At 43.6% G+C, this 12,015-nt stretch overlaps 1 protein-coding gene across 2 annotated transcripts in view; it reads right to left on the reverse strand.

Annotated features, from left to right (window-relative positions):
• Positions 1 to 12,015, reverse strand: part of c24h17orf75 (chromosome 24 C17orf75 homolog) — a 32,971-nt gene that overhangs the window by 19,919 nt on the left and 1,037 nt on the right. For both annotated transcript variants that reach the window (XM_072242683.1, XM_072242682.1), the window contains exons 2-6: positions 9,471 to 9,566; positions 7,273 to 7,398; positions 5,863 to 6,009; positions 2,171 to 2,228; positions 26 to 145 (exon numbers count right to left, since the gene is read on the reverse strand). In XM_072242683.1, coding sequence (XP_072098784.1) covers positions 26 to 145; positions 2,171 to 2,228; positions 5,863 to 6,009; positions 7,273 to 7,398; positions 9,471 to 9,566 — 547 coding nt within the window. The remainder of the gene's footprint in view (positions 1 to 25; positions 146 to 2,170; positions 2,229 to 5,862; positions 6,010 to 7,272; positions 7,399 to 9,470; positions 9,567 to 12,015) is intronic.

The following is a 12,015-nucleotide window of genomic DNA, read 5'->3' on the forward strand; positions in this document are numbered from 1 at the left end:
TATGACTATGACTATGACTACTCACAGCCCAGAGCAGAATTGAAAGCTGGTCCTTGAAGAGCTGCACCACCCTCTGGATGTAGAGCACAGCATTGCTGTACCAGCTGCTCAGGTACGGTTGGATGTTCAGCTCCACTGCATCAGCCTGAGGAACAGAAGGGTGAGGAGTGACTCCAGGCAGGTTTAATCTGGTTAGTAGTAAACCTTAGGGTGACTGGGTGCAGATATATGTCTCTACCAAAGAAGGTGCAAGGTGTTTGTTCCCTCTGCTAGCCTGCAGGTCACCCTTGGGCAAGGTGTAGCACCTGTTTAACCCCCCCCCCCCACTCCCGATCAGGGTCATGTGAAGTCAAGGGAGCAGACGGTGGATGGCCGTATGAGCAGCTGGTACATATCACAACTCCCGGTTATGTACCACTGACAATCTCCGAAGAGTATTGATAATGGCTGAGGTCACCCGTCTTGTAAAGACACTGCCCAGAAGAAGGCAATGGCAAACCACTCCTGCAGAAAAATTTGCCACGAACAATAATGGTCATGGAATGGTCATATGATAGAGCACATAATGATGATGATGTTCAGTAAACTCTAAAGAATGGGGCTTCATTATACACTCTGAACGTAGATGACACCAACTAGGATCAGGGCATGGTACCATAGGGGCTAGCGTAATACTTAATAGCACTAGCAATCAGGGCTCAGTTCTCTCTGCTGTCTGTAAGGAGTTTGTACGTTCTCCCCATGATGGTGTAAGGTTTCCTCCAGGTGCTCCAACTTCCTCCTACAGTCCAAAGACGTACTGGTTAGGGTTAGTGAGTTGCCGACATGCCACACTGGGCTGTCCTCAGCACAATCCTCGTACTGGGCTGGTTTGTGATGCAAATGACACATTTCACTGTATGCTTTGATGTACATGTGACAAGCAAAGCTAATCTTTTAAAAATTCTTCATCTATATAGGATCTAATAGGTTTTAAGAAATATTTTAAAATAAGGGTAAAGGGCAATGGGGAGACGGAGAGGCTCAGGGAGAGAATTCCACCACTTCAGGTGCTGAATGGATATTTGCCAAAGGTAAAGCAATGGAATTTGGGATGGTGAAGAGGGAAAATCTGGAAGGAGGAATGAGGCTATGAAGAGATTGTAAAAGGGTGGAAAAATGACAACAAAACAACACCAAAACACTTCAATTGCACAAATAGCAGCTCATATTAATTTTCCTCGCCCTTCAAAAAAAGCAGCGGTGAAATTTCACGCACTCTTTGAAGGTCAATTTCAAAGTGATAAAGAGGAACAGCATGGGTGGAACAGTAGCATAGTGGTTAGTGTAACGCTTTTTACAGAGCTGGTGCTTGGGGTTCAATTCCACCGCTGTCTGTAAGGAGTCTGTACATTCTCCCCGTGACCACGTGGGTTTCCTCCCACATTCCAAAGAGTTGCATGTTAGGGTTAGCGAGTTACAGACATGCTATGCCAGTGCCGGAACCATGGTGACACTTATGGGCTTCCCCAGAACATCCTCGGAATGCGATGGTCATTGATGAAAGAAACGATTTCACGTATGTTTTAGTGTTCCGATGTACATGTGATAAATAAAGCTAATGTTTAAATCTTATCTTTAAAAACGTTTCCCAGATCTTTTGGGAGCAACAGTGGGTGGCAGGTTTAGGGTTGCAACTGTATGAGATGTTAAAACTGAGTGGATGCAACAATGGTCCTTAAAAACCTGGTGAGACCACTGTCCATACTTTGGATGGGCCAAGTTGCAAAAGATCTCACTACAGATTTACCAGGATAGTTGCCCTATACAAAGGAGTAGAAATCAGCAAAAGCTGAAGAAATGGGAACATTCCTTTTAGAACAACAGGACAGCAACAGCATTTTGATGGAGGAGCTTAAAATTACTTAGAGATAGGATACAGCCAATGAGACCAGATTGTTTCTATGACTGAGAGGGCTTAACACGAGATTAACTGTAGGACAGCCAGGACAAGGTCAGGAGTGCTTCAGGGTTGAAAGGTTGAACATTCCAGCACCTAATAATAGAGACAAGGGCATGTCAATATTTAACATTGGTGGATGGATTCTGAAGGAGATAACAGAGCAGGTATGGCAAATAATTACCAACAAGGACCGCTTGGGTTCTCAATGTAAACTGAAAAATCCCTTACCTCAGCATACAAGTAAGTCTGCAACCCTTGTGCATATTTATCCAACTCGATTCTGAACGTATAGTCTTGTTAAGTAAATAAATGCTTACATCACAATAAGGTAACACAAACTGCAGTTTCCACTGGTACAGAATCTGGATTCCATTTTGCCCCTCCCTCCCAGTCCCTTTGCAGATGAGGCTCAAATCCAGGGGCAGAGTACGGTCTCCCAAAACCACCCTGTAAGCTCAGGAGGCTGAAGAACAAGGAATCCAGCAGGAGAGGACAGTGGACAATGGAAGAAAGTGTAGGAGAAGAAAACAGAGGAAAGACACGGACAATGAGAAGGGGTGAGAAGGAAAGCAGAAAAAGAAATGGAAAATGAGAGAAGTGGGGAGGAGGGAGAAATCACCTAAATTTGGAGAAATCGATGTTCATGACTTCAGGCTGGAGGCTACTCAGACAGAATATGAGACATTGCTCCTCCATTCTAAGTTTGGCCTCATCATGGCAGTAGAGGGGACCGTGAACTTGCCCACCATTCACATAGGTTTAGGATAAGGGGTTTAGAGTTGATTAAAGGAGGGATTATTTCAATGTGAAAGTGGTTGGAATGTAGGATACACTTGGATCAGAACACCATGGAAAGTTATGCCCCAAGTGATGGTAGGCAGGATTTGTAGAGATACAATTTACGGTCAGTGTGGACATGGTGGCCTGAGAGATGCATTCTGTGCCTTTAGATTCTAACCTTGAAGTGGATGGGCTGCAGAGCAGAAGACCATGAACATATACTTTGTGGCCACCTCATTAAGTGCAGGAGGTACCTAATAAAGTGACCACTGAGACTATAAACCCCTGGATTAGATTCCAGCCAGTAATTCTCTCTTTGATATCTGTTACTTGATACATAAAGCCCTGGAATATCTTGAATAAGTTTCCAGCCTGTAATTCAAACAGGAGATACCTAATAAAGTGGCCACTGACTGTAGGTTAACTGGCTGCTTTAAGTTGCCACTTAGTGAACAGTAAAATCTGGGGTTGTGGGGGAGTTGATGGGGATGTGGGGAGTGTAAAATGAGATCAGTGTAAATGAATGCTTGATGGTCAGCATGGCCAGTGGGCTGTTTTGTGACTCCCTGAAAGAGATGTAAAAGGTGCTACAAAAATGTCCATTCCATTTGTCCTCTTCACTACTCTCCCTCCTGGCACTGATCTCTGCAAGTGGCGAAAGTGCTACACCTCCTCCCTTGCCTCCTTTCAGGGCCCCAAACAGTCCTTCCAGGTGAGGTAACACTGCACCTGCTCAGCTACTGGCACCATCTATTGTGTCCGGTGTTCCTGATACGGCCTCCTCTACATTGGTCGTAAACTGGGGGGGGGGGGGGGGGGTGTCGCTTCATCGAGCATCTCTGCTCCGTCTGCCAAAAGAGGAAGTTCCCAGTGGCCAAACATTTTAATTCCCATTCCCATTCCCTTTCTGACATGTCAGTCCATAGCCTCCTCTTGTGCTAAGATGAGGCCACCCTCAGGGTGGGAGAAGCAACACCTTATATTCCGTCTGGGTAGCCTCCATCTTAATGGCATGAATATTGATTTCTCCTTTCAGTGAAAAAAATGTTTCCCTCTCCCTCTATTCCCCACTCTGGCCTCTTCCCTTTTCTCACCTGCCTATCACCTTCCCCTGGGTCCCCTCCTCCTTCCCTTTCTCCTATGGTCCACTCCCCTCTCCTCTAAGATTCCTTCCTCTCCAGCGCTTCACCTTTCCTACCCACCTGGTTCCAGCTATCCTCCTCCCTACCCCCACATTCTCTTTTATTCTGGCATCTTCCCCTTTCTTAAAGTAGGGCCTTGCCCCGAAACGTCAACATATTTTCTTTTTCATAGATGCTGCCTGACTTGCTGAGCTCCTCCAGCATATTGTGTGTACTACTTTGAACTTCCAGCAACTGCAGACCTCCTCCTTTATAAAAATGAAATTGACCCCACCTTTTCTCCATTTTCCTTTCACCTCTACTGAAAGGCTGAGTGGTTAGCTCTGCCTGTTCACTGACATTATGCAGCATATTCCTGCAGTGTCACCCCTTCATTCTGCTATCATCGAGGTGGTAGTACAGGAGCGTGAAGACATACATTCAACATTTCAGGATCAGCTTCTTCCCCTCCGCCATCAGATTTCTTAAAGGATAGTGACCCCCCATGAATATTATCTCAATATTTTTTCACTTTTTTGTACTACATATTTAACTTAACTTTATATATATATATATAGTGGATTCCAATTAATTGGGACACATCATTTTGGCTCAATTAAGTGGCTGCCCCAATTAGCTGAAGTTTCATGGAAACAGTTAAAAAGGTATAAAGAAAGACTGAGTGACAAATTATGTATTTAAATGAAATACAGAACAATTTAGAACACCATCAACACTACCGCAATACTATAAAACTGTATATTAGTTCCTAATACTTAAAGGTGGAGGAATTCATCCACATTGAGTTCTTTTAATTGTAGATGAACAAAATTCAGCACAGATACCTTTTGCAGACAATGGACTACCTTCATAAAATGCGGTTGATGACTATATACTCCAAATCTTCATTTTCATTGTAACGTTCAAGACAAATGACGATACCTCCAAACTTTTTGTGGTATCTAACTTGTTGAAGTAGAGAAATTGTCACATTTCCACTCCCGGCCGTTCCTGACATCTCCAGCCCTGAATGCTTGAAACTGCAGTGAGCCAAAACAGTCCTGAATTGTCTTACTGCTTATTTTTAGCCAACTATCAGTGACTAAAATTGCCACTTCTGTTTAAAACTGTTCATGCACTTGACTAATGCTAGTTAGAAACTTCTCGGCTACAGTCTGCTGCCCCAATTAAGTGGTGTAGTGTCCCAAATAAACAGAAGGAATCTGGCTATTTTCTCGATTTAGTTTTGTTCTTTTAAAGTTGTTCCAAATAAATGGCTGCCCCCAAATTAACCGATGGCCCAATTAACTGGAATCCACTGTATACATTTCTCATTGTAATTTAGTCTTTTATTATGTATTGCATTGTACTGTTGCCGCAATATGACATATTTCACAATACATGCCGGCGATATTAAACTTGATTCCAATTCTGATTCTGACACTTACACACATACACAGAGACACCCAGCAGTATTTGTTCAGAATCACATTTAATATCACCAGCATATGTTGTGAAATTTGTTGTTTTGCAGCAGCACAATACATATTTTTAAAAAACTATACATTACAATAATATACATAAAAAATTAAATTAAGTAAGTAGTGCTAAAAGAGAGAAAAAACTAATGAGGTGGTGTTCATGGGTTCATTGTCCGTTCAGAAATCTGATGGCAGTAGGAAAGAAGTTATTCCTGAAACGTTGAATGTGTGTGTCTTCAGTCTCCTTAATGGTAGCAATGAGAAGAGGGCACCCCTGGGTGATGGAGCCCTTAATGATGGATGCTGTCTTCTTGAGACATAGCTTTTTGGAAAGTGTCATAGTGGAGCTGGCTGAGTTTACAACTTTTATTGTGTAGGTGAGCGAACACGTCTTCTCCCTCACCGTGCCAAAGCACAAAGCCCCGTCCCCTCGGCGCAAGTTAGCCTCTGTTCAGCTAACACATCCCAAACCAAGGACCTCTTGACCTTCAACGGCCATCGGATAAACCTGCCAGGAGTCTGTCCCGTTGAAGGATATAGTTCAAGACTCTTCTCAGTACTTCCCAGAAAGCAGAGAATGTAATCAGTGACCACAGCTTTGGACTCCACTTTGTCATCTTCCACCCCTGAAGGCTGGTCCTGATGAAGGAGACGGTAGTAACAAGCCACAGACTGCTCGGCAATGCTAAAAACAAACACACATTAGTTTTGCACAGACACTAAGATGTACAGGCTAGGTAGTCAGTAAGTTGCTTTATTGGTGGTGGAAGCATAGTGACACTTGCAGGCTGCCCCCAGCCCATCCTTGGACCGTGTTGCTCGTTGACGCAAACAACTGAATGTCTTGATGCGCACGTGACAAATAAAGCTCATTTTATAGAGCTGCATCACTAACATTATACACCTACCAGAGACCACTCACTATCGCCAAGAGAAGTACCAGGACTAAACTCTCTCCAACAACTGCAACACTTGTTCTGAAAATATTTTAGGGAGAGTTCGACATGACGAAAATCTCTGATCCTTGAAATCTGTTCTGTGATTCCATGCATTTTCCCATAAGCATGGCGGCTAGCATAACGCTTTACAGTGTCAAGTGATCTAGATTCAATTCCCGTTGCTGACTGTAAGGAGTTTGTATGTTCTCCCCATGACCCCGTGGGTTTCTTGCAAGTCTTCTGGTTCATTAGAACACAGAACAGAAACAGGCCCTTTAGCCCACAACGTTGTGCCGAACCAATTAAGTAATTAATTGGCCAGCTAAACTAATTTCTTCTGCCCATACAATCTTCCATTTTCCTCACATTCATGTACCTATTTAAACATCTCTTAAAAGTCGCTAATGTATCTGCCTCTACCAGCACCCTAGGAAGCGCATTCCAGGCATCCACCACTTTCTGTGCAAAATACTTGGCCCTCACATCCTCTCCTTTGAAACTGCCCCCTTTTACCTTAAATGGTACCCTCTGGTATTAGGCATTTCAACCCTTGGAATAAGATACTGTCTGTCTACTCTGTCTATGCCTCTCATAATCTTGTAAACCTCTAGCAGATCGCCTCTCAGCCTCTGTCACTCCAGAGAAAATAACCCAAACTTGTCCAGCCCTCTAATCCAGGCAGCATCCTAGCAAATATCTGCACCTTCTTCAAAGCCTCAACATCCTTCCTACTATGGGGTTTCCCTAACTGTATGCAATACTCCAGATACACTGATCTGAACCAGATCGTTATTTTTCGGCCTGCATCACCAGATAGATTATTATGGCCTGTATCACACTGCTGTTGTTGAGAGTTTGATGAAGTCAAATTAATATCTGAATTTTCATAATTTTTAACAATGACTACTTTTAAAAACACAATTTGCTGAGTGTCATTTATAAGGTGCTCTGGGAATGTGCTGTGGTTATGGAAATCTCCTTATAATTATAACTCTTTGTGTATTTCTTACCTCAAATCCACTGCTACGATAGAGCCCATCCCAGCAAAAAATGCTCCTTTACTGAGCCGTTTTACAATGAATGTTCGAAGTTCTGTTTCAGCCAGGACAGGCAGGTTGGACGCCAGTAAAGAGAGGCTGCAGAAAACAGAAAGGCCCAGAACAAAGGTGTCACACAAATTATAACCTTCAACAGACAAGCTTCTATAGATCTGTACAGGAGAGTATATTGGATCATAAAGACCATATTGGAGCAGAATTAGGCCATTTGGCCCATCGAGTCTGCTCTGCCATTTCATCATGGCTGATCCAATTTTCTTCTCAGCCCCAACCTCCTGCCTTCTCCCCGTATTCCCTGACCAAACGAGAATCTATCATCCTCTGCCTTAAATATACATAAAGACCTGGCCCCCACAGCTGCCTGTGGCAAAGAATTCCACATTCACCACTCTCTGGCTAAAGAAATTCCTCCTCACCTCCATTCAAAAAGGACGCCCCTCCATTCTGAGGCTGTGTCCTCTGGTCTTAGACTCTCCCACCATAGGAAACATCCTCTCCACATAGCCTTTCACCATTCAATAGGTTTCAATAAGGTCACCCCTCATTCTTCCAAATTCCAGTGAATACAGGCCCAGAGCCATCACTAGCCATATAACAAGCCATTCAATCCTAGAATCATTTTCACAAACCTCCTTTGAACTCCCTCCAGTTTCAGCACATCCTTTCTAAGATAAGGGGCCCAAACCTGCTCATAATACTCCAAGTGAGGCCTCACCAGTGCTTTACAAAGTTTCAACATTACATCCTTGCTTTTGTATTCTAGTCCTCATCAAATGAATGCTAACATTGCATTCCCCTTCCTCACCACAGACTCAATCTGCAAATTAACCTTTAGGAAATCCTGCCCAAGCAGTCACAAGTCCCTTTGTTCCTCAGTTTTTTGTATTTTCTCTCCATTTAGAAAATAGTTAACCCTTTCATTTCTCCAACCAAATTGCATGGCCATACAATTCCCAACACTGTATTCCATCTGCCATTTCTTTGGCCATTCTCCCAATCTGTCTAGGTCCTTCTGCAGCCTCTCTACTTCCCCAAACTACCTGCCCCTTCACCTACCTTCATATCATCTGCAAACTTTGCAACAGAGCCATCACTTGCATCATCCAAATCATTGACATATAATGTAAAAAGAATTGATCTCAACATAGACCTCAGTGGAACATCACTAGTCACCGGGAGCCAGCCAGAAAAGGCTCCATTTATTCCCACTTTCCCTCCTGCCAATCAGCCACTGCTTTATCCATGCTAGAATCTTTCCTGTAATACTATGGGCTTGTAACTTGTTAAGTGACCTCATGTGTGGCATCTTGACAAAGGCCTTCTGAAAATCCAAGTACACAACATCAACCGATTCTCCTTTGTCTATCCTGCTTGTTATTTCTTCAAAGAATTACAACAGATTTGTCAGGGAAGATTTTCTCTTGAGGAAACCATTCTGACTGTGGCCTATTTTATCATGTGCCTCCATGTACCCAGACCTCATCCTTAATAATCGACTCCAACAAATTCCCAACCACTCAGGTCAGACTAACTGGCCTATAATTTCCTTTCTTCTGCCTCTCTCCCTTCTTGAAGAGTGGAGTGACATTTGCAATTTTCCAGTCTTCTGGAACCATTCTAGAATCTAGTGATTCTTGAAAGATCATTACTGATGCCTCCACTATCTCTTCAGCCACCTCTTTCAGAACTCTGGGGTGTACACCAACTGGTCCAGGTGACTTATCTACCTTCAGACCTTTCAGTTTCCCAAGAAGCTTCTCTCTAGTTATTGGTAACTTCAAACACTCCATGCTCCCTGACACCTGGAACTTCCATCATGCTGCTAGCGTCTTCCACAGTGAAGGCTGATGCAAAATACTCGTTCAGTTCACTGGTGTTTTGTTATCCCCTATTACTACCTCTCCTACATCATTTTCCAATATCCACTCTCGCTTCTCTTTTACACTTTATGTAAAGACAGGCTTTTGGTACTTGAAGCTTTCCTAACAGTCTATCAATGAAGATAACTATTTTAACACTTTACTATGTTTATATACTTGCATCTAACCCTCAAATACAGAACATTAAGAACTTTCTCCTGCAGTGTATCACATGAACCTTATACATATACAAAATGCATACATAAGAGACAGGCCACCAACTTCCATTACCTGAGATCCTCCTGTGACAATGCTTCCTTGGGGAAAGTGTCTGATGATCCAGTTCTTCTGTGACCCACATCTCCATGGTCTCCCAGTTGCCGAGATCTGTAAGGTGATTTTTAGTTATTACTCTGCTCCTGTAACCACTGTAACACACACAAAATGATGGATGACCTCAGCAGGTCAGGCAGCATCTATGGAGAAGAATAAGTCGCCAAGGTTTTGGGCCAAGGCCCTTTGTCAGGTCTGGAAAGCAAAGGGGCAGAAGCCAGAATAAAAAAAAAGCGGGAGGAGGGGCAGGAGTACAAGCTGGCAGGTGATAGGTGAAACTGAGTGAGGGGGAAGGTGGGTAGGTGGACAAAGTGAGAAGCTGGGAGTTAATAGGTGGAGGAGATAAAGGGCTGAAGAAGAAAGAATCTGATGGGAGAGGAGGGACCATGGGAGAAAGGGAAGGAAGAGGGGCACCAGAGGGAGGTGATGGAAAGTGAGCAGGTAAGGGGTGAGAGGCAAACCAAAATGGGGAATGGAAAAAGAGAGATGGGGGAGGGCGAGAAACCACTGGAAGTTAGAGAAATTGATGTTCATGCTATCAGGCTGGAGGCTACCACCGTGTTGTGTGTCAGTCTACAGCTGTGACTCAGAGGGTACTACTTCACCTCCGAGTCAGAAGGTCAAGCATTTAAGCACCACCCCTTTCCCACACCGCCGATTTGTGAGTAAGCAATCCAAGCTGGCACTCACTGCAGTGCTGAGAGAGGAAACTGCTTCAAATGAGACATTAAAATAAGGCTCAAAGTGCAGAGGAATTCCCTGTGGTAAAGGCAATGAACAATTAGGGGGTGTTTCCTCACACAGGCAAGGTGAATGGGTACCATAACTGTTGTCAAAGTGCACAAAATTGCTTAAAATTTGTCCATGAACACTACTTCACTATTTTGTTCTCTTTGTCCTCTATTTATGGTAATTTTTGTGACTTTCATGTATTGTACTAAACTGTTGTCACAAAACAACAAATTTCATAACATATGTGGAGGAACACAGGGATCTTGAGGTCCATGTCCATCGATCACACAAAGTTGCCGCACATGTTGATAGGATGGTTAAGAAGGTGTACAGTGTGTTAGTCTTCTTTTAGTGGGGGATTGAGTCAAAGAGCTGCAAAGTAATGTTGCAGCTCTATAAAACTCTGGTTATACCACACTTGGAGTATTGTGTTCAGTTCTGATTGGGTGTGGAAGCTATAGAGAGAGCCCAGTGAAGATTTACCAGGATGCTGTCTAGATTAGCAGCATGTCTTATGAGGAAAGGTTGAGAGAGCTCGGGCTTTTCTCTTCAAAGTTTGGAGTAAGTTTATTTTCAAAGTACACATACGTCACCATATACTACCCCGAGATTCACTTTCTTGTGGACATTCATGATAGGTACAAAGAAACAATAGAATCAAATGAAAATCTACACACAAAGACGGACAAACAACCAAGGTGCGAAAGAAAGCAAACTGTGCAAATACAAACAAAAAAAGCAAGCAAATAGATAATATCGAGAACATGAGTTGTAGAGCCTTGAAAGTGAGTCCATAGATTGTGGAATCAGTTCAGAGTTTGAGGTGAGTAAAGTTATCTAAGCCAGTTCAGGAGCCTGATGGTTGAGGGGTAATAACTGTCCCTGAACCTGGGGGTGTGGGACCCAAGGCTCCTGTACCTCCTTCCTAATGGCAGCAGTGAGAAGAGAGCATGGCCTGGGTGGTGGGGGTCCTTGATGATAGATGCTGCTTTCTTGTGACAACACTCCTTTTAAGAGTGCCCAATGGCAGCTGGGCTACACTGGGCTGTATCCATTACTCTTCGTAGGGTTTTCTGTTCATGTTTCCATACCAGGCTGTGATGCACCCAGCCACTGTGCACCTATAATAATTGTCAAAGGTTTCGATTACATGCTGAATCTGTAAGAAAGTAGAGGCACTGCCAGGCATTTTTCATAATTACACTTAAGTGTTGGACCCAGCTCAGACACTCTAAAATAATGCCAAGGAATTTAAAGTTACTGACCCTCTCTACCGCTGATCCCCTGGTGAGGACTGGCTTATGACCCTCCAGTTTCCCCCTTCTGTCGTCAATAATCAGCTCTCTGGTTTTGCTGACGTTAAGTGAGGTTGTTGTTGTGGTGTCATTCAACCAGATTTTCAAACTCCCTCCAACTTTCTATGGACTCATTACCACTGTTGACTTGGCCAACAACTGCAGTGTTGTCAGCAAACTTAAATACGGCACTGGAGCTGTACTTAGCCTCACAGTCATAAGTATAAAGCGAGTAGAGCAGGGGGCTAAGCACACAGCCTTGTGGTGCACCTGTGCTGGTGGTGATTGTGCAGCAGATGTTGTTGCCAATCTGAACAGACTTGGATCTGCAAATGAGGAAATCAAGGATTCAATTATACGAGGAGCTATTGAGACTCAGGTCTTGGAGCTTATTGATTAGTTTTGAGGGGGATGAGAGGTGACTTGCTAGAGGTGAATAAGATGATAAGAGGCATAGATAGAATGGACAGCCAGAG

Source organism: Mobula birostris, chromosome 24 (genome assembly GCF_030028105.1).
Source record: "Mobula birostris isolate sMobBir1 chromosome 24, sMobBir1.hap1, whole genome shotgun sequence".
NCBI classification, from domain to species: Eukaryota; Metazoa; Chordata; class Chondrichthyes; order Myliobatiformes; family Myliobatidae; genus Mobula; species Mobula birostris.